The 25,651-nt window shown below is 50.4% G+C and overlaps 9 protein-coding genes across 9 annotated transcripts; 5 read left to right on the forward strand and 4 right to left on the reverse strand.

Moving 5' to 3' along the window:
* Positions 1-169: 169 nt before the first annotated feature.
* On the reverse strand, positions 170-1,009 carry J7337_000159 (uncharacterized protein; the record flags this gene model as incomplete). Its single annotated transcript, XM_044817923.1, has 2 exons — positions 170-267; positions 769-1,009. 2 exons carry the CDS (start codon positions 1,007-1,009, stop codon positions 170-172), a joined length of 339 nt encoding a protein of 112 aa, XP_044685625.1.
* Positions 1,010-1,151: 142 nt separating this feature from the next.
* J7337_000160 (uncharacterized protein) lies at positions 1,152-1,798 on the reverse strand (the record flags this gene model as incomplete). The annotated part of the gene is made up of 4 exons (XM_044817924.1): positions 1,152-1,406; positions 1,500-1,583; positions 1,632-1,729; positions 1,795-1,798. 4 exons carry the CDS (start codon positions 1,796-1,798, stop codon positions 1,152-1,154), a joined length of 441 nt encoding a protein of 146 aa, XP_044685626.1.
* Positions 1,799-3,595: 1,797 nt separating this feature from the next.
* Positions 3,596-5,478, forward strand: J7337_000161 (uncharacterized protein; the record flags this gene model as incomplete). Its single annotated transcript, XM_044817925.1, has 3 exons — positions 3,596-4,251; positions 4,303-4,583; positions 4,631-5,478. 3 exons carry the CDS (start codon positions 3,596-3,598, stop codon positions 5,476-5,478), a joined length of 1,785 nt encoding a protein of 594 aa, XP_044685627.1.
* Positions 5,479-5,607: 129 nt separating this feature from the next.
* Positions 5,608-6,332, forward strand: J7337_000162 (uncharacterized protein; the record flags this gene model as incomplete). The annotated part of the gene is made up of 2 exons (XM_044817926.1): positions 5,608-5,861; positions 5,945-6,332. 2 exons carry the CDS (start codon positions 5,608-5,610, stop codon positions 6,330-6,332), a joined length of 642 nt encoding a protein of 213 aa, XP_044685628.1.
* Positions 6,333-6,945: 613 nt separating this feature from the next.
* On the reverse strand, positions 6,946-8,334 carry J7337_000163 (uncharacterized protein; the record flags this gene model as incomplete). Its single annotated transcript, XM_044817927.1, has 1 exon — positions 6,946-8,334. The coding sequence occupies one exon, from the start codon at positions 8,332-8,334 to the stop codon at positions 6,946-6,948; it is 1,389 nt and encodes a 462-aa protein (XP_044685629.1).
* Positions 8,335-8,506: 172 nt separating this feature from the next.
* On the forward strand, positions 8,507-9,562 carry J7337_000164 (uncharacterized protein; the record flags this gene model as incomplete). Its single annotated transcript, XM_044817928.1, has 1 exon — positions 8,507-9,562. One exon carries the CDS (start codon positions 8,507-8,509, stop codon positions 9,560-9,562), a length of 1,056 nt encoding a protein of 351 aa, XP_044685630.1.
* A 2,206-nt stretch (positions 9,563-11,768) lies between these two features.
* Positions 11,769-12,974, forward strand: J7337_000165 (uncharacterized protein; the record flags this gene model as incomplete). Its single annotated transcript, XM_044817929.1, has 3 exons — positions 11,769-11,941; positions 11,997-12,519; positions 12,660-12,974. The coding sequence occupies 3 exons, from the start codon at positions 11,769-11,771 to the stop codon at positions 12,972-12,974; spliced, it is 1,011 nt and encodes a 336-aa protein (XP_044685631.1).
* A 1,556-nt stretch (positions 12,975-14,530) lies between these two features.
* Positions 14,531-15,522, forward strand: J7337_000166 (uncharacterized protein; the record flags this gene model as incomplete). The annotated part of the gene is made up of 2 exons (XM_044817930.1): positions 14,531-14,631; positions 14,685-15,522. The coding sequence occupies 2 exons, from the start codon at positions 14,531-14,533 to the stop codon at positions 15,520-15,522; spliced, it is 939 nt and encodes a 312-aa protein (XP_044685632.1).
* Positions 15,523-17,730: 2,208 nt separating this feature from the next.
* On the reverse strand, positions 17,731-18,299 carry J7337_000167 (uncharacterized protein; the record flags this gene model as incomplete). Its single annotated transcript, XM_044817931.1, has 3 exons — positions 17,731-18,088; positions 18,194-18,221; positions 18,269-18,299. 3 exons carry the CDS (start codon positions 18,297-18,299, stop codon positions 17,731-17,733), a joined length of 417 nt encoding a protein of 138 aa, XP_044685633.1.
* Positions 18,300-25,651: the final 7,352 nt, after the last annotated feature.

Consider the following 25,651-nt stretch of genomic DNA (forward strand, 5'->3'; position numbering starts at 1 on the left):
AGCTTTGCAGGCTCCGGCCGCGGCAGACCCAACATCCATGGAGCGTTCGATCTTGTGCTCCGTTCCATGACGTCCATTGAGCGCTCAATCTTGTGCTCGGTGCCTTCACCATTCCTGATCAGCAGGATGTCACCGCCCCCAAGAGTGAGGGCGGGAAGATGGCTTGCACCTAGACAGAGCGACGAGCGGCGACCATGACGTCGCCGGCTCGCTCAATGCGATGCTCAGTACCTTCGCCATCACTGATCAAGCGCGCCGGGAAAGGGCCTATTGGGATCCAAAGTTAGCTTATGAATATGTCACTCAGTGTTATCTACGTACCGCTGGTCACCTCAAATGAGGGAAAGTCACCTCAAGTGAGGGAGGAGTGTTGGTGTCAATCAGGAAGCTGGTAGAGACTGGTCTCATAGGCATCCTCTTCGTCGGTCCATAAACACAGGCATCCCCAGTACGCTGTCACGCCGAAGCATGCAGAATGGATCTGGACCTGCGTACCCGCTTGGGTACATCTGCATCTGTTCGTGGAAATGCAGATGAGGATGTTGAGGCACATCCATGTACGTGAAGCCACCTGGAGCAGTAACCGGAGCCATGGCTGGAGGCCGCATGTGCTAAGTTCTGTCTGCCAGAATAAGCTCTCAGCCACAAGTCTCAACTGCAAATAACACATCTGCCTGCATAACCCATGGGAGGCATGGGAGGAGGATATTGCGGGTCCATGTGTGTATATGGTATCGCAGGCTGGTATGTTTGCTGCTGAGCAGCAACGACGCCCTTGGGCTCGCTCTGTGGCATCACTCGTTCGAGACTTGCCACTCTTCTCACGGGCCTCGTCGGTCTCGCGAGTGAGCGTTCTACCGCGCATGATCTCCTCGGAAGCGTAGGTTCCCTTGAGCTTGGGGGGTTGGGAGCGCGCCCTGGGAGGGGCCTGTTGAGGTGTCAAGTCAGCTTCCACGAACATGCCTCTCAGTGTTTTCGACTTACCGCTTTTCACCATCACCCACTCCATTGTACTAGCCCTGAAAATGGATGGCGCTCAAGCGTCTCACCAATACCTCGCGCCAATGGTCGAAATACCAAACAGACAGGTATCTTCAGGGTAAATAGACTGAGCGTCAAACTCTCGGTGTCTGTTGTCGATGGCTCCCATGTTACTGGAACGGGACGCCATAGAGGGTGAGAGCCCCGTCTGGTTGGATGCCAAATCTCTGTAAAGTTCCTTCGACGAGTCGAGTAATTTGGGAACGTTCCTTCAGGGTGGTGATGGGTCGAGCGAACTCGTTCATAGGCATAAAACTGTCTATAGGCACTGGCAGTACCTGGTTCGTCACGACCCGAGTGGTGGGCTCAACACTGTCTTGGCTAGCTTGACGAGGGTTGTTGTAGAGGCAAGAACCGTTTTCAGGCTGGGAAATGTTGTCTTTTTGCATCAAAGACGGCATGCTGTGGACTTCTGTCAGCAAAGTTCAACTTGAATTCATGCTCAAAACAGTAGCTACCTCTTGGAGCTTAAGAGCGGACGGTTCCTCATCGGATCCGCCCTTCTTGGCATTTACGCCTCGCTTGCGAGCTGAATTGGAGACCTGGTTAGTATTATTGATCATTGCGACCAGTGGGGAGGATAAACTTACCAGCAGTCGCCTTCTTGACGACAGTGAAGGGGCACTGCCGTCGTTAGGCTGAGCCTTGAAAGCCTCGATCTTTTTGTTGAAAAAGGTCCACTGGCGCCCTAGTAGGGCCTGTTGGAACCCCAAAGTTAGCTCATGCAAACATGCCTTAGTGTTTGTCACATACCCATTTCACCTCCCGAAGAGGGAGGGATGCCAGCGTCAACTTCCTTCAACAGGTTGCTCAGAGACAAGTCTCATGCAAGTAGCGCGCCATGTCAAGGCCTGTGAGGGTGTCAAAGTTAGCTCCTATGAACATGCTTCTTAGTGATCACGACGTACCGCTGTCACCTCATTACGAGGGAAGCATGTTCAATTCACCCATGAATGGGGACGGGGCCTGCCCTGAGAGAGGGCGGGAAAATGATGCGGAGCGTAAACGATAGCACCAAATGCGGCATCGGAAGAAGCCCAGGGTGTTGTCGTTCGGCTGTCGTTGGTGTTTCACCCCTAGAGCCGGGGGCAGAGATCACCCTTGGTGTGGGGGAGCAGCATACCCGTGGGGTGGGGGAGCAGGAGGGAGGAGGTAGAGAGTTGGTGAATCAGTGACAACGCGTTGAATCAAGAACACGAAGCCTGTTGTGTTTCGAAAATGCAGGGCAAAGTACAGCAGGTGAAGAGGAGAATGGAATGGGATGAGGGGAGGAGCGAGATCAGCTTGAGAGGCGGTCTCTGTCACCCTCAGGTGGGGGTTACACTTCAGAGGTGACACTCAACGCCACGCGAATTTGAATGGGGGTATGAGCTGTGGTAGTCTTCGAGGGCTGTCAACAGGAGTGACGCTGACTTGCTCGGATCCAAAGTAATCAGGATTCTGAAGAGTTGAGGAATACAGAAGAGAGCATTTGATGTCGGAGAGTGAGGTTCAAGACCCGCCTGAGAAGCGGTCACTGTCGCCTTTCGACGTAAGTCACACTCCATAACACTCCATAACTGACACTCAGCTTCACCCCGCTTGAAGGGGGGCAGGAGAGCACCCAATGCTGAAGAGTCGATGACCGGATCCGCCTCAGAGACGGTCCGTATCGCCCTCCAACATGGGTCTCACCCCGCAGCTGACACTCAGCAATATCACCGAAGTCCGAAGACCGGGGAAGGCCTCATCTGTCGAATGTCAGTGTCAAGTGTCACGAAGATGGTTGAAGAGCGTCACTCACGCGTTGAGCCTCTGCTGGGTCCGGTGCGCTCTCGACGTCCCTTGAAAATACACGAGTGGGAATGATTCTCACGCCAGGTTGTGCTGCACAAGAGGTCAGCGTTGATGCTTTTGTTCTAGAGCGTCATACTTACTTGTGAGTGATTGCCGGCCAAGGCACTGATGAACCTGAGCCAGTCACTCAGTCTTGCTCAGGAGCCACACTCACCTTTGACAGTGAGCGTTAGCTGGCCAAAGCTACGATGAGCCTGAGCGAGCGGTGCCCATGATACATATGGGACTGGGCGATGAAAAGTCAGCTCAACTCCGGATGTAATCCAAGAGCAGTGGGATATTCTTGGAGAAAATATACCTTTTTGATTGATAGTTAAAGCTTATGACATCTCAGCGAGACATATCAAGCCAACACAGTGAAAAGGGAGTGTGCATATGGGGAGTGCAGTGCGCAGTGTTAAGAAGTATTGTTTGGGGTGAAGGGGGTAAGAAATGTTTGGATGAGGGAGAAGGGAAAGGAAATATTTTTGTGTGCGAAGAAAATATTGGGAGCTTTTATTGTGAGGGAGGAGGCCAGGAGGTGACAGTGCCAGAGGAGGTGGATCATGTGACCTGAGCAATGCAGAAGTCCCTAAGTCCCCAAGTTCTACTGGAGGGGAACTTGTTCTGGTAACACTCATTTCTCAACTTTTGAAAACTCATCTGATCTTGTTTTTTTCTCTGACACTCACTAATTCTGATCCATCTACACGCGCAAACGCGTCAAAAACTTGCAATCATGGATGAAAATGACAAGTCCTCGCGCGCATCCTCCCGGCAAGATGAGCTAGATGCTCTCTTCGAAACACTCTCACCATTTGATATCCTTTACCTTAGGAAGAAAATCTCTGAGACCACGATCACACTTGCAGGCCTAGAGAAGTTACCCCCGGAGATGATCTGTGAGATTCTGAAGTTCCTGAATTTTGATGATTACCGAGCATGCCTTGCCGTCAGCAAAGGCTGGAAAACAAAGTTCGGAGCCAAAGAGACCATGACCCAAGCACTTCACAGATTCTTCCCTGGCCTTATCCCCTTGAACCCCAATGACCACCCCCAAAAGCTGTTCTCTATTGAACTAGCAAAGCACCTCAAGTGGCGGTACCCTTACGACAGTCGCACCTGGACGCCTTGGGATCTCTCGACCACCAACTTTTTCTCGCGCCAGACAGCCGCGGTTCACTCACAAGGTGTTCCGTGGGCATTTATCTACAATAAGGGAAAGCTCGTATGGCAACTGTCAACACATATCATCATTATCGACGACATCCGCAAGGCGAACCGGGAGAGATTCGCCCCTCTCGCTAGTGCCATGAGAGGGGCGCGATTTCAAGCGGCGGCAATCAGTGAGCACTTCTTAATCCTCTTGGAGCTATTGCCAGGTTTGAGAAAGATGTAAGTGCCTTAGAATTTCTGTTGTGAGTAACCGCCGACTGACATCTCTAGCCACGTTGCCAAGATGGATACCAGGGGTGCCTGGGCTGAGTTCATTCTTCCCGCCGGTCTCGACCACGCATATGTAGATCTGAGAAAGATGTTCTTTGTCACCGCAAATGGAAAAATCTTCAGCTACAGCTGGCGGGAGTCTCTACAAGAAATCGACCTGTCCGGGATCGGACACCCCTTTGGACCCCAGCCAGGGTGTTATGGCTTAGCGCAAGTGCTACCACATCCTCAACATGATGATGTTTTCTTCGCCGTCTGGACGCTCTCCCACACTGCTCGTGGTAAGTTCAACGATCACAAGTTTGCCAACATCCACTGACTCCAGTAGAATTGAACCTCTGTACCCTGAAGGTGGTCAAGTTCAAGGACGGAAAGATTGTCGGCACCAAGACCAAGGCAATCCGCAACCCCCTGCGAAACCCACAGGAGGGTTGCAGCGAACTTACCCGACTGGCAATAACCTTCTCTGCCCGCAAGTCTGACGACCACGGCACCTACACCCTAGCCACCTACCGCTTCCAAGGCACCGACAAGAGAAAGCTCGAACTCTGCGGCTGCTGTGAGCCCAAGACCCTGAAGGGAGATTGGAACGTCATAACCTTCAACCTCTTCACAGAGTCCTTCAACGACTACGAATTTCTCTCCGCAGACCCGGACCTCCGCTGGAACGGCGATGCTCGGGCCATGCAAGGCCAGAAGAATGTGAAGAGATTGACCGACACCCACTTTTGGAAGGGTGATCTTGTCATTGCATCATCAATTACATTTGATGAACTGGGACCTCACGAGTACGCTGAGTACTACACGGAAACCCATATGGAGACTCTCCGACCTTTGGGCCGACCCCTAGCGCCAGTACCCCAATGGAGACCCATGAGACACGCCGACCCCGGGCAGGTGCTGAGAACTAAAGTGTTCCAGGACGACGACTTTATGATCTTGCCTAGCCTGGGCGGTCTGGCGTTATACAAACCAGAGAAGACGGCCCCGAACCCGGGCACCTTATTTGATCACACCCTACCATTCCAAGACATGGGACACGAAAACCTGCCGCTCAAATTTCAATTTTGGCAGAATGCTCGATTTATCGACCTTAAGCACGAGGAAGATCCAGAGGAAGAGGATGAGGAAGGGGACGATGAAGACAGTGATGATGGCGGTGACGACGGTAATTAAGGAGGCAACGTGGTAGCGGCGGGCTGCCCCCATCAACAACCGCCGCTTTCCAGACTCTGGCCCCCACTACCCCCAACCATGGTAGTGTGGGTGCTGCGGAGGATGAAGATGAGGAAGGGGACGATGAAGATGGAGGTGGTGACGGGTATGACGGGAACCAAGCCCGCCCCCGAAGCTGTCGCTGTTCCTCAAGCCATCGGCACTCGTCTGCCCGACTCTGGCCTCCACTACTACAACCCTGGTTTCCGCTTTCCCGACTCTGGATCTCGCTATCCCAACACTAGCCCCTCCCATGTTACTAAGTCTGGTTCCTCCCGAATACCTGGGAGTGCGGATGATGCTCGAATGCTCCCTCATATCGAGGTGACCATCCCTCTTTTGAGGTGACCTTCCCTCATTTGAGGTGAACCCCCTCTCCGTCCCGTCAAGCGCGCTCATCACCGCTTCGACTCTCGCATCGTCTCAGTTGCGTTGCCGCGCAAAACCCACATCCAGGTGCCGGAATATTACCAGTCCCGACCTTGGCAGTTCCAGCTGCCAGCTTGGACTCGGTCACCAACCGTCGCCGTATGGCGTCAATTGCAGGCCTGTCTCAGGAGGAACAGGAGTTTCTAGAGCGCCATCGCCTAGAGGACTTGCTTAGGCCAGTCTGGCGTGCGTCCGACTCGAACATCGTCGGTGGACATATGAGAGGGAGCAACCTGGAGGGTGTGCAGCCTATTCCGACCTTGGCAGTCCCGACTGCCAGCTTGGACTCGGTCACTCCAGTCCAGTCTCCGGAGAAGTACGAGTCTGGTAACGCAGTTCGGTTCGCTCCGTCGCAGCACCCTGCCGTCTCATGCTGGGTCATCTAGCTGTGCAGTCCCCAGAGGAATACGCTGCCGAATCAAGCAACACAGTTCAGTTCGCTCCATCAACAAGCACCTTGCCATATATTGATTAGACTCGGTCACTCCAGTCCAGTCTCCAGAGAAGAAGTGCGCGTCTGGTAACGCAGTTCGGTTCGCTCCGTCGCCGAGCACCCTGTCGTCTCATGCCGGGTCATCTCATGGTGGTGTCGCTATTTTCTTTACGTTCACTGGTAGAGGCTGGACCCTCCTTTGTTATTATCGCGGCCGAGAGCTTAAATCAGCAGACAGAACTTATTTAAGGAAAGTTCGGTTGAGCAGGTTGGAGATCAGTCGGAAGGATTATCTTGCTATTGCCCTCAGAGATTGCTGGACTCCCCATCGAAGGGGCCATCGAAGATCGTGAGGAAGAGGACGGCGAACCTGGCGTTGACGGAAGGGATGCACAATACCCCTAGATATTTGTTATTGGTGTTTGAGATTATGTATGGAATTTGTATTGAGATCTTCTTCCACTGTTTCTTCATTCGGGACTTCTTGAGTGACGTGCCAGATTTGAACATGACGACACCGGAATGAGATAGCGCAAGAAAAATACGGGATCAATTCATCTACGGTACTAACGTCGACCCTGTGTAGCCGCAGTAACTTGCGCCCACCAATCATTAATCCCCTCAACATCACACCAATCCATCTCAATCGGATTCTCAAACCACCACCGTCCATTCTTGCGATCACTCTCATACTTCTTCAAACTGCCCCCATCAAAACGATGGTTCTTCACACCCACAAGCAACACCGCACTTCCAACTCGCGGAGTGAAAGCTTCCGGATCCAAAAAGACAGTGAGGTGGACTTGCTTTGACGTAGAGGGATCTGCAAGGCGTACGCTTCGCTGTCGATATGGTGGGATATTCGAGGGCTCAATGGCAGAGAGGTAGGAGACTATGGCGAGGACGTTGCAGGACCAGTTTTGGGCGTAGGGAAGGTGGGGGATTTGGCGGAGGGTGGTGAGCTTGAGGGGAGTTTGGGGATCGTGCCAGTCTCGGGGGAGGGCGATGGCTTGATGGGATGTTGGCGTCTCTTGGGTTATCGCAGTTCTTTGTGGGGTTTGTGGTCTTCGGGGAGCCTCAATCTTTTGTGGTGTATTCGGCTTCTGCAATGCCTGCAACTTTTGTGGTGTTTGTGGTTTCAGTGAAGGTCCTGCCTTTTGCGGCGTCTTCGGTTTCTGTGGTGTCTCTACCTTTTGCGGTGTTCGCGGCTTCTTCCAAAGTGTTGCTTTGGTTGGTGTCTGCGGCTTCGGAAGTGCCAACGTCTTTCGTGGGGACTCAATCTCTTGAGGTGGAGGTGCCTTCTGTGGTGTCTTGGGTCTGTTGGCATTCATGGTTCTCTCGAAGGCTTCGAATGCTTCTTCAGCTGCTGCTTCATCAACATCATCAAACTCCATGTAATCCTCGAAGCCTGATTTAGGGGGGCCATTGGCGGGAAGCTCGGGCTGATTGGGAGCCGGCTTGATCTCTGGCTCAGGTTCTGGTGCCGATTTGGACTGAGCTGCCAACTTTGCTTGAAGTGCTGGTGCCGGAATCTGTGCGGGGAGAGGTCCGTCTTTCTTTTGGAGTGCTCGATATGTTTCGTTCCAGCCAACTGTGATGAGGTCTCTCACCAAAAGCATCACCATGCTGTCATCACCAACCTTCTTCCACTTGACATCGAACTTCTCACACCGGACATAAGCTCCCAGGGCGATCTCCCCCGTGGTGACGAAGCGGTGCATGTCAGGCGCTATTATCGCCTGAACACAGAACTCTCCGTCACCGAGAAGAAGCCGAATGACCTGCCATCGTCCAGATCGCGAGACAGAGATGCGATCAACGCCCTCGACAAGAAAGATGCTTCCGGGGACACAGTACTTTGTGCGTAGAATCTCATTGACAACGGGTCTGAGTTCGAACGGTTCGCCTAGAAAAGTGTTGGCGGCGGGGTTGAGCTTCAGAGATCTTTCAGGCATGTGTGATGATCCATCTGTTGTTGATGATGATGATGATGATGTTGTTGATGAGATGAGATGAGTAAGTGCTGAACTAGCTTACAAGCGTGAATGAGGTCAGTATGCAGTTATCCACTATTCACTCAAAGCGGGGTTTGTTCACAGAACACTCATCACCTCAACACATCTCAAAATGAACAGTCCGTACGCCAAAGAACTCACCGTCGCTATTGGCGCTTTGCAAAAAGCTGCTCAATTGAGTCAATCGATTGTTTCCGACAAGGACAAAGGCGCAATTGAGAAGGACGACTTGAGTCCCGTCACAGTCGCCGATTTTGCAGTCCAGGCGCTCCTCACAGCGACGATCAAGAATGCGTTTCCACAGGACAAAGTCGTAGGAGAGGAAGATGCTTCGGACTTGAGGCAGAATTCTATGTTGATGGAAAGGGTCTGGCAGCTTTTGGAGGGTGTTGCCGGGGATGAGGATACAATGTCACTGTGCAAGTTGCCTGAGAGCAGGGAGCAGATGTGTGACCTTATTGATGAGTGTGGAGCTAGTAGCCCGTCTGCCACTGGGAGAACTTGGGTGTTTGATCCGATTGATGGGACGAAGACGTATCTACTCGGTCAGCTTTATGCTATCAATATGGCTTTGCTTGTGGATGGTGAACAGACTGTTGGGATCGTTGGTGCACCAAATTTGTCAATTGATGCAAAGGCGCCTCTCAAGAACGAAGACATTGATCCCACTGGCGAAGGATGCATTTTCTTCGCTGTCAAAGGTCACGGCGCTTACATACGCCCCCTGCGATTTGACCAACCCAGGACACTCCCACTCTACAGCAACAAAGACATCAGCTTCGTCACCAGCTCAACAGTCGACTCCGCCCTCTCCGGCATTCACGAAATCGTCGCCTCGCGTCTCAGCACTGCTTATCCAGGAAACGACCTCCTCCCTTGGGTTCTTCGCTGGGCTGTTCTCGCAATGGGTCTCGGCAACACGACAGTCTGGGTTTACAAGCGCCGAGATCGATACGCTAAAGCTTGGGATCATGCAGGTGCCATGTTACTCTTTGAAGAGACTGGTGGAAAGATCACAGATGTTCATGGGAAGAAGATTGACTTGACGGCTGGGAGGAAGATGAGTGCGAACTTTGGGTTTGTTGCAGCAAGGGAGGACCATGCGGGGGTTTTGGAGGCTGTGAGGGAGGTGTTGGTCGAGCAGGGAAAGGAAGAGTTTTTGAAGTGATGGAGGACTGAGAGGTGATTTGCTGCTTTTGGAAGAGATGGAAAAGTGTATTTCGCAGAGATGCTTTGGAAGAGATGGTGTCTTGATCGTGTAGAGGTTATTTATCGTCAAAGGTCACGTCCACTCAAACGCACCATGAGATCGACGGCTCAATTGGATGGCTGGTATAAGTACGGTTGTCGTTTCGAACGGAAACATGTAGCTAAGTAGGCCCTTGGGTTGTAGCACTGAGGGTGGCGCTGGAGTGTTGAGTGAGTGTTGCCCTCAGGCTGGTCAACCAGATGACAATGCGTGTAAATTGAACTAACCTCTCTCTTCTTATTTAAGCCCTCAGCCACAAGTTTCAACTGCAAATAACATATCTGGTAACAACTTTGAACTATCCACCTCGTAGGTACATACTGAAGCTTCGTGCGATCCATCAAAGAAAGTAAACAGGTAAAAAGAATCACAGTATACCGAGTTATGTTACTGATGATTTGCTTCGCCAAACTTTGCACCCTGCGGTAGCTAAGGCACTCGGTTTGCAGCCGTGGGCATCGGGTAGCTGCGTAGAAGATATAGAAGACCTTTCTGTCTGACAATAACTCAAACTGCGGTCAAGGATATTTAGATGATGAAAGAATGTTGTTGTAAGGAGGATCCAATTGCTCCTTTCCTTCCCAGAATATCTTTGTGGGAGAGGCTCTCCCGTAACTCGAACATTGCGCCTCTGTGCCTGGTTTATCCGGACTCAAGTCAGCGCAGTAGTCTAAAGAAAAGTACATTCTTACTCACAACCGTAAAAGTCATACTGTCTCAGGGCCTCCCGCCACAAAAACACCCCCAGGGGGAGTAGAAGAGAAATTGCCAAAGCACTGTTGAGGCTGAATAGGTTACATAACCAGCTAGTGTTGGCTGCGACGCAGCTTGAACGATAGGATCTGACAGTTGCCCCTGGATTGGCTGTTGCGTTGCGCTTCCGATCTGTTCTCGAGAGCAAGGGATGTGTTCAAAGGCTGACGGACAATGCATCTCCCAAGGTGGCAAGACGTGGAGGGAATGCCAGGTCAACACCACCCCTTCCTACGCCGCGCCATGAACCTCGAGAGCCAGCTTGGCGTGGGCGGCATTGGCGTCACTCGTTGGCACATTTGTATAGCATGAAGACTCGTTCGCTGCGGATATACCGTCGACGAAATGGACTTTAGGTAAGGTTGGCAGGCTTGACTTGACGTTATCTTTGCTATTTCGATCTGGTAAGAGGAACAGTCGTGGAAAGACAAAAGTCTGGCTTCGGAGTTGAAGTAAGAATGCGAGTTTGTGAATTCTTCTCAGGACATGGATGCAATGTCAGGGGTAGTAGTGTAAGAAGTTAGCGTTTGCGACTTCTTAGGGCAGGAAGAGTGGTGGTGCTCACTTTGAGATGCCTTTATGACTTTCCTTTGATCCAATGAAAATCGTGAACACTCGAAGCTGGGTGGCTTAACACTCGCTTTTCTGTTATTCCACAATCACACTAAGCCTAGTCTTTGGATCAGTCTGTATTCCAATGTACTCAATAGTTCACGAACTGCTGTTGGAGTGAACAAAACGCATCAATAGATGTTTGCGGGGGTGTTCAACAACTTACCAGAACCCCTTTCCCCTGATGTAATACCTAAGTATCTCTGGAGTACAGATATTCAGCATTGCCACAGACAGAGTAAACAAAAAGTACGAAAGTGAATTTCTGGTGAAGAAGATTGAGCTAGCACTGACAAGCAGCCGTGAGTCGTCCCCGCTGGTCTCCCACTGGCGCCGGCGTTGCTGCTCGGGAGCGGGTCAAATACTTGTAGAAGTCTGACCCCCCCCCCCCTCGTTTCTCCTTCTTCCACAAGACTTGCAAGCTTGAAGATCTCCAATGTGAACAAGAAATTCTCCCTAAAATGCTCATTACTCTTCACCGTACGACTTTAAGTTATACTCCCAGCTCAGCGAAGTAACTAAACCGCTTGTCTTATTCTTCTTCTTCAAACCTCAGACTCTCTTGCCTATCAACAAGAACAACAACCCACTCGATTCAAAAGACTGATCTCACAGTCAGTTACCTCGAGGAGTCGTTTGTTTGTGAGGACCTTCCACTGACCTGTCCATAGCCCTCACCTATACCATATCGTCTCTGTCCTTGACAAACTTGCCGGGAGAAGTCCATCTCCTGATCGGAGGGTTTTTAAAGCCCTCCGAGATGGAAGGAATCATCGTCGCGTCAAAGCATATGCGTGAACAGTATGCGAAGTCATACTTTTATGACGTTGCCTTCAGGGGAACAAGCATGGACTTGGTGCTCGACTTAACTGCATTTATGCATGCAAAGCATCACCAGGCCACGACCAGCACCATCGTTCTCCCTGCCATAAAGTAAACTTGAACAATCTTGCCCAGCATCACAAACCTTTGCTAACACAAGACTCAGGCACGTAGCAATCGAGATCGAAGACGACGAAACATCCCCCGGCCCACACGCTGCGTTTGTGCTCCCTCGCCTTATCGCCAGCTCCTTGGGGGCCATGAGAAACCTCCAGGGCATTCAGCTGGATTTCTGGTGGTTCTCTGACTTCCAGCGCCAGGAGCTGCGCGATAGGTGCACGAGACTGCCTGTCTGGAATGGCCTCCGATCAATCCAGATGGAGGACGAGGCCGACACCGAGCTTCTGGCTATCCTGGTCAGCAAGACTCGTCCAGAGTCCTTCAGCGGACTGCAGTTCGGGGGCCAGCTCGAACTGCAGGCTGCCAGGCAGTGTGCGCCCTTTCTTCGACGACTGGTCGTGCCTTTCAGACTCCCGGCGTCCAAGAACGTTGGTGGCCGTGCCAGAGCGGCCGGCTTTGTGTCGAACCAGACGGGGGTGTTAACCCAATTTGGGCGGATGGAGTGGTTGGTTCTGGCACCGACCCAGGTAAAGCCAGCGGCGTTTAATGTGGTCCACGAGGATCCAAAGGTATGTTTACTTGTCGTCTCCTTTTGTCTAAGTTAGTCTAAATTTAGACTAATTTTAGACTAAACTGGTCTAAATTATGTCTTGCTTCATCTGAACTACATGCTGCTTATTGATTCAGAACTTTACTAACTTTGCCATAGTTGTTCGTCAAGGTGCTTGTCAAGGAGTTGTCGAGGTTGATATACCTCGAACGGCTGGGGTTGGTGTTCCCTAGGTCCATCCTCGTGGAACATCAACCCGGGGTCCCGGGGACTGGCACGGGTCTGCCAGCTGTCGAACACTATGTTCGGCAGTGGAACGAGAAGATCTTAGCCTCGATCCCTGCCCTCCAGCAGGTGGCCTTTATCCATGGAGACATTGTGTTGAGGGCAGTAAGGGAGGCGGATACCACCATTCGTTTCTCTATCGAGACCGATTTGGACCGGCATGCGTTTCCCTTTGGGATTCTCTACTGAGCTTGCTCAGTACAGCCGTTGGTTATCAGCGCAAGGTCTCACCGGTAAGTTTTTGACGATGTTTCCATTTTGAGTATTTGCTCACGTATTTGGGAAGACAGTCTGCACCAAGATCGAAATGTCGTCTTCTTTTCCCTTCGCCGTTTACCGTGCCTTTTCGCCCCCTTTTTTTGAGCAGCCTCGATATACCGCTCACCGATATCACACACCGCGAACTAAGTCGATCGCGACTTGTGTATCAACCAACTGTCAGGCGCTCCTCTCCTCGGAGAGTGGAAGGAGCACCTTCCTTAGGACAGTGACCTCACTCGCACCTTCTAACCTCGACCTTACTGTTAGACTTGAAATCCTGGTCTTCGAACACATACGATCAACCTCTCACTCACACGATCCTCTCTCATCACCGAGTAAACTCTTGCCTTCGCACCTCCCTCCCACATTGAGCAAGCTTTGAGTGTTGGAGAATGCAGAATCGTTCATTATTTCAGAATGGAGAGTCCGAGTGACGGTGGAAGTGGCAAAGGCGTTGACGCCCTCATCGGGCACCAATCGTCAAACCCCCGTTCCATATTGCCCTGGAGCATACCTGAAGCATGTATTTGTGGAGTGTCTGTTTGTTTGTCTTTTTATTTGAGAATACGAATTTTGTCTGTCGGTGACCAGTAAAAAAAGCACTGCCTGTAGAGTTGCAAAGAGGGAGGGACAAAGATGCCACGATAATACACAACATTATGCATACATGAGTTTACACAAACAATATCACTACTGTCACTTTGAGACTGTTCCGTATTGACATCAACACTATGTTCACCTCAGACACTCCACTTTCTCAAGATGTCTTCGTGTCAAGACAGTAGTTACGTAAAGTCCAAAGAACAAGAACATTGCCTTTGATCACTGTTATGGCTTAACATAAGAATGATGTAGTAGGGATGAAGATCGAACATGCGTAAACACTGACACTTGACTTTCCCAAGAGTCTAGCATACACCAAGACCGTCCTACTGCTTGCAGCCAAAGAAAACTGCTTTGCTACAAGTGCTGGCCCGACATATCTCGCTGAAATTACAAGTTCTAGTAACTGAAATTGCTTCTGGCACATTGCAATCACTGCTGAAAAAGTCCCTATGATCACTAAAGAATAACAATTAGCACATTTAAGGTACAGTAGGGAGCAGCAGTGGCAGTCATATCCATTCTTTAGCCTGTCTGACAGTGCTAAGGCCGCCAGTTCCTAGCACCGGTGAATGTTTTCCATCTTCCTATTGCCCAACGTGCAGATTATCCACTGTTCATCTTTTTGTTTTCAGAAATACAGACTCTCCAGTATCAACTTCAAATTCCTCTTCTGCTGAGACTCACACCAAGTTTAACACTCCTGCACCCATTTTCTTCCTTCTTTCCGCTCACCTTAAACAATCATGCCGCCACTTACTTCACTTCCATTGGAAATCCTCGGAGAGATCGGGGGGCACCTCCAGGTTCAGGACCTTGGGAACATGTCTCTTACCTCTAAGGCCATAGAATCATGCGTACGACCCCATTTGTTTCGGACAATGTCATTTGCAGGGACAAGGACGGAGATCACAGACGCTCTCATGCAATTCTTGAAGAACCGAAACCAATCTCGTACACGGGGCATGGGAAGAGCGTGCCGGTAAGGATTCCAGAAAATCTATTTCGTATGATACTTACTGACTCGTTTTGCAGCGATCTTGGCATCCAGGTCCGACCAGAGAATAACGACAATTTCAACGAGTACAAAGACCTCCTACCTGCTCTGTTAATGTCTTTGAAAAAGCATCTTCCGCGTACCACCACCTTGTCGCTTTCCCTTGATGGACTTTCAAAGGCGGAGGTGTCCTCTCTTCACCGAATGGTGAAGGAGAATCCCAGCTGGGATATTGTCAGAGTCCTAATCTCGGACTTACGCCCACCAACCTTATCCACCTTACTCAGACATTCCCTGCGCAATGTGCAGGTCATCGATGTTATGCCTCGCATCGTTAGTCATGGAGTTGCCTCAATCAAGGAGGGTTGCCCACAAGTTCGGCACTTGCGTGTTAACTTCAAGGTACCTATCAATGACTTTTTGAGGCATCTCAGAGGAGGCGCTCGGGTCAAGATCAACCAGCTAGATCATCTCCAACAGCTGGTCGTACAAGAGAAGGGGCCGGCGGACACGTTCCCCGTCGGCGGGATCCCCCAGGCGACGGATATTCCGTTCCGCCTGTCCCTCATCGCCGACCAGCTGGTGGGGATGTCTAACCTCCGACGACTAAGTATTGAATTTCACCGCAGGATTATGACCTGGATCCTCCCGATGTGGCGACTGAACCCCGGAGACCAACTGCGAACGGATCTCGATGATGGGCTGATGAGAGCGATAATGGCGATGGCGACAAGACTCCCGCAGGTGGAGGAGATATGCTTGGTAGAGCACAACAACAACGACGCCACCATGGTTCATCGTGGTGTTCGCGACTCTAACGGTGAGATGGCCGTCACGATCGAGGCTCCCGGGGACGAGAACGACTGGTACAATTAAGCATCAGCAGTGCTTTTCATCTTTTTCCTTGTCCCCTGCTCTTTGTTTTTGTTTCTGTTTTTGTTTTTTTCTTGAGGAAAAAAAAAGACTTGCCATGGCAATGTCTCACCCAAGCAAGGTCTTCGGAAAGGATTTGATGTATTTGATCGGAGTTCAGGTTTTTACGAGGCCTACACTTTACTACATGAGTGAATAATAACGATGTATAAGTCCATTCTTGATCCTAAATTCATAAAGTGGATATTTCTAAATGCCATTGTGTCTATATTGATATTGTCGTGTCGATGGCTGAGTAGAACCCGACACCAACATCTGCCAGAGACACAGACAAACACTACACATCTAATTGGGGAATGTTCACGAACCAGTTGATAACCCTGGCTCCGTACTTTCCGACCAAACAGTGTTTACTAATATCCGGGTTTTCTGCCTCAGGGCTTTTGATAAAGCTATCAATTTGGGTACGGGCCTTTTCGCTGAGCTTATCGTTGAGTTCGAAATGCTGATTCTTGAATTCAGGAAGTAGACTACCCCAGACTTTGGAACCTGGGACGTAGATGCCTGGGCTATGAAGCCTGTATCGTTAATGTGTTTCGATGGATGATTTGACGACGGGAGTGTGTGGACGAGGCAGCGATGTTGGTGAGTGACTGGGGTCGTTGACCTCGCTGTAGGAGCTAGCCCCTGAACTCGTGGTTCTTCAAACCATAGGCGGGTCGAGGTTAGTCAGACACCCATCATCGCTATCTGACCCTAAGAAACTCGCCCGTTCTCAGTTTTCCCTCCCACGTCACGGGCCGACTCCTCGCCCTCCTGAGCTTCCTTCCATTGATACCTTTTCCCTTTCATTGTTCCACGAATTTCTCAACCTTTTCTTGGTTTCCGACATCATTACCCCTTATAGCGCCACCTTCGTCTTCGAATCCCATTCCACGCATTTCCATCCCAAATGCACACATCATTTACAGTTACACGGAGTTCTCTAGCGATCTTTCAGCGGTTTCAATGTTTATCACATTAACCATTTTCGCCAAACTCTCGTCTCTCGTCCAATGCGTGTCGCGCTCCCGCAGCGCCAAAATGGTATGTTTTACCTGCTATCGTCCAAAAACAGTCGCTTGCCTCGACAGAGGCACCTCAGGAATCTTCAGACAGTCCTTTATTGGGCGGGAGCTAAGGTCTTCTGTCACCTCTCGCAGCAATCGCCGCTGAGGGCGAGATGAATTGCGTTCCGGATGTACCCATCTCCACGTACGTTTTACCTCGTTATATTTGCTTGACACACATGCTTAACTTCTTTCAGATTCGGGCCTCATGTGTAGCGAGATGAAGCTGCGGTCAGCTATTTGGTCGCTGCATCCTGAACTGCCCAGAAAGGATTGTGATCAAGTTTTGGTTGGTGTCGTCGTCACTTGGATGGGGGTGCCGTCACTGGAAGGATAGCGAGGATAAGCCATGAGGAGGTACGGCTGACCGGATGAGCGCCAGAACAGGGGGGTTTGGCGCCTCGATGCAGAGTGCTTGGGCGCCTGACGCGCAATGGTCAAATGTGTAGCCGTCGAAAGTCGAAAGCGAATCTCAGAATGCAGGCGGTCTTGAGCATGAGATGCGTCTCAAGTGATGACTGATCCCGTTGGAAGTGTAGGCAGCGCCGCCAAGGTCCATCCCTTGCACTGCGTGAGATCGCAGCCAAAGGTATCAAAGCCTCCGTGGCTGGTCACATAATAAAGTTGGGGGGGGGGCTCATCTCCGGGTCCTTTTTCGCACTGTCTCATCCACAAATGATTTTGACCTACGATAGACATCACCGTGTGCTTCTTTGTCTCATGTCATGAATATCCTTGTGGCTAGAGCCTGGATAGCACGTCTCCAGTATCTGGAGCGGAAGCAGGAGCGGCATAGGTGAGCGCCTTGCTTTTAGCAAAGAACGGGACAGCTTTTACTGTTCATGAGGATATAACATATCGTTTCTTTAGGGATCCATCGACCATTCTCACACTGAAGACCTCCTCAACCAAGTGCAATATTGGAAGCAAGAATCATTCCTCCGAAAAAGACTTCATTTAGCTAGATGTCAAGGCAGGACATATGGCGCCGATCGCCCCGAAAACAGTTTGCAAGTAAGGCACAGGTCAAATGCTGGTAGAAGAGGAAGTCAGTAATGGCGGAAGTATTGTCGTGTCAAGTGACGTACCTACAAAATCTGATTCAATGATCAAAAACACCCAAGTGATCTTTCATCTTGGCGATCTCTGAATTGAACCTAGCCTCTCGGGCTGAGACCTTGATCGGTTCGAAATGTATTCCACCCTTAGCGTAGATGATGGCCAACCAGGCCGTCATTTCGAGCCATGTCTTCACCAAAATTTCTCCCGAAAGGTTGGGGAGGTCACGATATATGACCTTTTTGCTCTTTATGAGCCAGGCAACGAAGATGAGCGCCAGCTCCATATGATTGAATTTGAAAGGCTGGTAAGGCCGCATCACCTCCACAATCATCTCCATTACCGTGTTCAGATTTCGTTGGACGTTGTCCCAGACAACGGGGTCCTTCATATAGTCGAATCTTTCCATAAATGTTGGATACACCTAGGTTCTGAAGGCCTCTCTCACGGCTTCATCCTCCCCGTGGCTCCAAGCGTATTTCACCCACACAACGTGGTGGGCATACCTTCGACAGAGTCCAAGAAACCGGGCAACTGTCATATGTTAGAATGAGAGTGTATATAGAAGTGTTGCAACTTACGTCGATCTGCCTCAGATTCTGGATCGTCCATTCTCCTTTTCGGGTTTTTCTTGCGACGGGGATATATGACGGAGATTTCTTATGTGAGGTGATTGTGAATGTGGAAGAATTGAGAAAGGAGAAGAAACAGAATACGGTGGGGAACTTGTGAGAGAGAATCCAGCATTAAGGAAGCGAGACGTGCATTAGTAACATATTGACAGTGCCACTGGTAACGGACCGTCACTGCAACTGATGTGGAGGGGTCCTCGGCCAGGTCTGCTCGTACCAGCCACTGAGCTTCCAGCAACCTCGGCAGAATTACAGTGGCCTCGTTACCATTGAGAGACCTAGGAAGCTCTCGCTTCGGCTTAAAAAGTATCTAGGTACCTTGTCCTACTTGAGTTTGCGAAGAAGCTTGATGTTGAGAAGAGCTTCGTAAGCCGTGGCAGAGCCGACCTTCCGTAACCCCTTGCGGCTAAGTCAATCACCTGTGAGGAAGCTCACTGCTTACAAAGATGTTCTAATTGATCACCAGTGATTATGGCAAAGCTCCATGTCTTTCAGATGGTTCATGAATACGGGCGTGGGGCTTTATTCAAGTGTCTTGCAGCAGAGTAGTAGCTTCAACTGTTCCCGGGGGCCGTGATATTGTGCTAAAGCACCAGTAATCGCTGACAACTGATTCTTCATTTTTTTTTTTCGTCACATTTATTCGCTACGCATTCTTCTTGAACAAAACTGCTCACGGTTTTTAACAATTGTTCGTGAAACCATCCCTAACGTCGTCGCTCTCTTGCATGCGGCAACGGCGTAAAGAAACTCCACGTCGGTTTCGAGTCTTGCTCCAGAACTTGACTGCGTGCGTTGTGATTGCTTACACTTCTCTGGTGTCCTCTTTCGTCTTTCATCCTAGCCTTGATTCGTCTCGTGTTATTCGCGTAATGACAGGATGGAATCGCATCTTTGACCTTTTTGTCTTCCAAGGGGGTATTCGGAGCTCGCTTGCTACTCTTCTATTGGGGGTCTGGCTGCATCAGATGTTTTTGAGCGACGTTTCAGTGGTTTACTGGAAGCGGATCAGTTTTTTGTCAGGTTTGCAACCATCTCTTCGGGACACGATGCTTCAGCACCAAAAAGGGGGGCTTGCCACTCAGAGATCTTGACTAAATGCCTTGGTTTCTGTTGACGTTACGAATGCAGACGGGGATCCCATTGAAGTCGTTGGTGGAATGTTTGGCATCTTTCCGGCTGCCATTGTTATTGGACTTTGTTCGACTTCGAGATTGAGTCACCGAGTAGAAGAGTGGAAACGAACGGACAGTATAAACGGTGGCGCTTTCGGGATCAGTCGCTCTGTAGATAATTAGTTCATCATCGGCGTGTCTGTTACAGTCGCGATAGACATTCGAACATGGTGTGAGTCTCTGGAGTCGTCAATTGAGTCGTGTCAAGTTGGCGAAGTCAAGAGGCTCATAATGGTGCGTACAAGGGAAGGTCGCGACACACGTTTTCGCCATCTGGGGTGTTATGAAGATAAAAGCATCATCTGTCGCGTGATTTGGTGTTCTTGGGTCATCAAGTCGTCCGCCGGATCCATTGTGGTGTTGTGGTTGAGTGTTGAGAGAAGTGTCGGTTGAAAAACGAGCGGGATTGACGTAAAAAGCATGAGGGGAAATGGTGGCAAAGACTCGAAATGACATATGAAGTCAGATGAACTTCCCCAGCAGAGCATCTTGAACATCATCACGAGCGACTTCTCTAACGATGTAGACGTATTTCCCTGGAATTAAAAAGGCACGATGGATAATCACACAGTCTTTAGGGTAGGTCCACCAAGAGCAGACGGTCATGTAAATTCTTCTCCACACAGCTTGCAACAGAACCCACAACTGCATGGCGAGTCAAAGAAGTTATAAATTCTCTTCGGAGTAGATTTACGAATTGATTACGTCTCCATTGATTATTTAGAGATTTAAAGGGACAAGAACTTCATCCTGTTCCATGAACAGAACAGTTGACAAGAGGACATGTAGTCCGTGATCCCCTGTTCAGTTGCCGCTCCAGAACACATGATTGGCCAGAACAACCGCGCGTATAACTTACAGCCCCATCCTTTGTTTGTACATGTTCCCCAGGTCACAAAGACTCTCTCATCGGTTCTACCCTTATGTTGTGTAAATAAATCTATCTTGCCTTATGCAAGATGTCACACTTCGCCACCTGAGCGTGCAACCTCTACTGCATCACACCCTAGAACTTCATCCTCTTCCGCGATCAGGTTTCCAACGGCGAGATGTCCAGGGTAGAATTTCTGGAAATTGATACGACTTCTTCGAGAGACACCACCGCCACTCTGCCATAAGCCTCCCAATTTGTCTTCTATACTTCAAACCATTGTGGGTCAACCGTGTTCGAGCGTTCAATGCTCATGATGAGGTCTGACACCCCTTGGCTTGATGACCCATACTTTCGGAAAGATCAAAGAGTGGGCTCAATCTTCAGCAGAGGCTCGACAAGCCATCGAGAGAAAGTTTCGGAGGGTGAGACCAGAGACCGTCTTTGTTGGAGTCAAGGTTGCGCGATGTTGCTGGCTGTGCTGCTGTCGGAAGGACTTGGTCGGCTGGGGTGCATGGGTATGAACGCTTTGTAACATTCCAAGGCGCTTGCATCGAAGATAACTCGAAAGGGGGATCGTGTAGCCCTAAGCTGTGCCTCTGGACTTGAACCCTTGGGGGACCTCATTTGGTGCCACAGTCGCTCAGGCTCTCTTGTCCTTGGCCATAGCGAAGTGGACGAAACGATAACGATAGATAGGGGATCGAGCTCGGTGTAGATGCGGGATACTGGGTACGACGCGAAGTGGGAACACTATAAGGACCAAGAACGTTAGTGCAAGACTTGATCAAATTGACGCCATTGCCATTTCACCACCACCAAGGCCGGCTAGGGGAATGCCTTGCTGAGCGAAACAGTTTGACCCTTATGAAGGTGGAAAGGTTGCGAAAGCGTTCCGTGTCGGTATGGGAGACCGAAATCCCTGAAGACCAGTCACCTTCTCACTCAGCTGTGCCCTTGGTACTGTTGCTAACCTGCGCCTTTCTCTCAACAACAGTTCTCAGTTGACTGGAACTTGATCTCACCAAGTGACTCAGGCGCTCTGGAGAGGGGCTGCTATCGAATAAGCGCAAATTGGGGTAAGGAGAAGGGGCGTGACATACTGTGATCTTGGACTGTAGCGTCGATGGCATCTTGGCTCCTTCGAGCAGTCGTTGTTTCTGGGACACAATGTCGAACTTCCGTTCAGTGCGTTGGACTGATACACAGTAACCCCCATTTCGAGTAAGGAGGAGCATGAGGAAGGAGATGCAGCGCGGAACTCGACTTCTCTCGATGATCTCACAGCCATCTCTCGGGCCATTATCCGCCCCTGATTTGCGTTACACCTAATCGAGGGGGGAATGAGCGTTGAGGTCTTGAACGCCATGAGAACGGGCTTCTTGTCAATTATCCCATCCTGCTTGAAGTGTTCGAAGTAACCTTCATCGTGCTGTCGGAACTGGAGTCGCTCAAAGGGACTGGCGGTATCTAACAGCTTCTGGTTGGAATGTTGACGATGTTGCCCTGATGTTGGTCAGCGCGCGGCTCCTCGAAGCTCGAAAACTCCCTTCCGCCTCCAAGAAGCCGCACGCTGCTAGTAACCGAATACAAGTGGGAGCTTAATAAGAAGCCATGATATCAAGAAAAGGTGGTTCGTCAAGCTTGCATATATGCCCCTAAGGTGGCAGCGCCCCTGAGGCAGGCCGGCGGAGGCTATCTCGGAAGTATTGTGGGTAGATCACTGGCTTCGGAAGCATCATTGATGCTCCTTGAGTTACATCTTAAGCGTGACGTAGCGGTCAAGAGGTGGTTCCGACAGAGGCAGTAGTGCGTTGACGGCTGTTGCTCCAGAGCCGGTACAGTAGTATTGGCTGGGCTCGTTGTATATCTCATCGTTGAACTCATGATTTGTCGGAAAGTACTAGAAGTGTAGCAAATACATCGGTGTAACGTTGGCGTACCATTGACAGCGCCGTCACCTCCTCGTCGCTGGGACGCGAATTGCGATGATGGTAGTCTCATCTTTCGCCCCAGAGAGGAGACGCGGGGGTCACTCTTTGAGAGTTGAATGCCGAAGCAGTTGGAGGCTTTCTGATTCGACCCCTTTGAACAACGGCACACACACCGAGCCGGATAAAGTCTCTCGCTCTCGGGCGCCTTTGAACGAGTTGATGACCATTGTCTTGGGAACTCTGAGTGATGGCTCGTCTCCTGGGTTCCTCATGTTTCTAACTCTTGCCCCAGGTAGGCTGGTATCGTCGAGTCGGAGTCCGTTGGGTGTACTGTTCAAAGGATTGGGACGTTTTCAGTCGAGTCGAGTGTTGTTCTGCACATAAGGTTAATCAGAAGGCCTTTTGAACATGAATTGAAGCTGTTCACTTACCTCTTTCCGAGAGCTACCATTGGTGATATTCTGAGATACAAGGTGTATCATATGAGAAGCTTTCTTCCAAGCGCCGTATCATATTCCATGGCGACCCCTTGTTGATGGCACTCGCGGCAAAGTTCCACTCGTAAGGTGACGGCTTGTAAATGCTCCCGGGCGGCAAATTTCGGGTGAGCTGAACCAGATGCCAAGTCCAAACTCCGACTTAGGAAGCCGACTTCAACTCAAGGCTTCGAGTGACACTGAATGTTCAATTCTTTTTGAATCATCGGTAGTCAATCGAGACTGTGATATAAAGTTGCATACCCATTTTCTACAAAACACTCCAAATTCTTGAGCCAAAAAGTTGTTGGTGCGGCGAAGTGGTCTATCGGTTTAAAAATCGATGGCTTCTGGCGCCTGTATCGATGCCCGGCTGTCTTCGCAGGGCGGGCTGTCAGTGGAAGCAGGGTGTTAGTGGAAGACCCCTGGATGGCCTGGCCTGGTACAGGATGCACTGATGGAGATTGAGGAGTGGGGCAAGTCAACAAGAAGAGACCAACTCGCTGCAGCCCGCAACACGATGATCTCGTCAGATGTGCCCAAGAGATTCCCACGAACAAGTGCCCGTCTGTTCATTGGCAGTACCAATTCCTGAAGCATCGTCATTCAAAATGCCGTAGTTCAGTCCAATTCACAATACTACTGTTTCAGATGTGGGACCAGAGCTACTTGTGATTTCCGTCACTGAACCTGTAGTGGATGTTCGTGTACTTGTTCAAGTGCCGTGCGCAATGTCTATATTCAAGAAGCTTGCAGAAAGGCTCATCTTCTGACAATCCCACTGAAGACGAAGCAGCTTCGCGAGATTCCAAGGTACTGATGGTGTATTTCGAGACGAGATTTCCGTTCAGAGACCGCGCACCTCAGCATCCAAGGCTCGCCATCAACCACTACCTGCTGCAAGCCAACACCATGTCCCTCCCCACGCCCAAGACACCTCATGATACAGAGTCTCTCCAATCTCGTGGGTTCCCTGGTCCTTGAAGGCGTTCGTAAGTGTTTGGAGTCGTTCACGTATGAGATTGATGTAAGGTGTAGAAATGTCGCTTCTTATTGGGAAGCCCCTGAATCCAGGTCAGCAAAGATATCGTTGTCAACAAAGCCACGACTGAGGTGGGAGGTCCTTCAGGCTTCGTATTAGCGTCAATGAGTACTGTGAGTAAAGCGAACATCACCAAACTCTCCATGTCCAAGTGTTCAATGGAGTCGTGGTCCAAGGCTGTGTTCAGCATGATGAGACTGAGCAGCGCCCAACCAACCCTGAGTTAACTAGATGCAAGGCCCACTATCTTGTGCGCCTTTTGTTGAGCTTGCTATGACTACGATCACATCGTGTGATGTCGCATCTCTTGTATGGTCGAATCTGGTCAAGGTCGAGGGCGATATGAAGAGGGGCACATGTCACTCTTGTGCCAGCGATGCAATAGCATGCTGCGAACTTGCGCTAAATGTTATTGGGAGGGATCGGAGGTGCCTCTATGGTATTTTGCAGCCGTCAATGCCGTCGTTGCTTATCTCTTGGCTGTGGCCAACGTGGTGGAGAAGCTTGTAAGAGTAGGCAGTGAGACGTACTTCGTTCAAGCTACTGTCCCTTTTCATCCAGTGCCTGTATTCGTTTTAAGTGCAGTTGAGCACTAGACTGGAAGTGTCAAGGTTGGCAATGCTGTGTGTCGTTCATCGAAAGTCAAAAGGGGTAAAGTGGTCAAGATGAATTGGACAAGGGGCGAGCGAGAAGACATCATCTTGACTCCCAAAATACGGCTCTGACACTCTCTTACAGCGTTCTTCCTGGCTGTGAAAGTTGGATGTGTTAAAGTGGGGGCGATATCATTTTGCTTGCGGTCTAATCACGGAGTGTCCCTTGGTACAGGGCAGTGCCAGAACGCGAACACGGACCTTGTGCAGAGACGCGAGTGATTCTACCAAACGACCTTGGCCACCACACACACCTCATGTCCAAAGAGGCCAACTGCAGCACTTTGAGATCAAACCAAAGCTTCCCACATGCCATTGGCGAGGAGTGCATCCATTGATTCCCGAGTGTCAACCTTTGAGTAAATTACATCAACGAGGAGAATAGCAAAGTGAACTTATTGTCCAGGGCTTCCAATTACGTGATGCACATTCAAGTAACTGAACAATAGAATAGCGCAACATTGGCAGACGTCTCGGGGGGTCTGTTCAGAGCATCAGCTGCCGGTAGGTGACTAGATACGTGCCGTAGGTCTCCCCAGAGTCCAGACAACGTACTAACGACCACTGAAGCTCCTTGTCGGTGACACAAGGAGCTTCCCCTCAAGTGAATGAGAGCGTAGCGCCATTGTTGCCAGTGGTAGAGACGCATGGCTGCCAGTGGAAGAGGGCAGAAGCCCTCATGCAGGTCGGTTGCTGGGCCTATATATTTCTCCCTTCCCACTTCTCCTCCATCTCTTCTTTTCTTCCTCTCTCATCCTCAAACATTTTTATCCCCTCTCCTCCAATATTTTTATCACATCAAATATAATTATCCTCAACACATCCCAATATATATATACAGAGCCGCAAATGGCGTCTGGTCCCGGGTCCTGCGCGGCCTATACCTACCGACAGTGAGTCACTGCATTTCCTTTTCTCTCATCGTGAGAACATCTCGAGCTTCTCTTCATTCCTCTCCCCAAATCTCCTCCTCTCTTCTCTTGCCTCCATCAACGCGGTGCTCCGCGCTTCACTGATTCCCTTTCCCTTCCTACACGCGAGCACACATACTCACTACTCATCTAGGGTCCCGGGCCAGCCACTTGAAGTGACTACCCGTCCTTTTTGTGGTCGCCGGCACCATAGAGGGAGTTGCACTACCTCTATGGTGCCGGCGAACGTCAATTGCGGTGGGCCCGGCC

The sequence above is a fragment of the Fusarium musae genome, chromosome 1 (assembly GCF_019915245.1).
Source record: "Fusarium musae strain F31 chromosome 1, whole genome shotgun sequence".
In the NCBI taxonomy this organism is placed as follows: Eukaryota; Fungi; Ascomycota; class Sordariomycetes; order Hypocreales; family Nectriaceae; genus Fusarium; species Fusarium musae.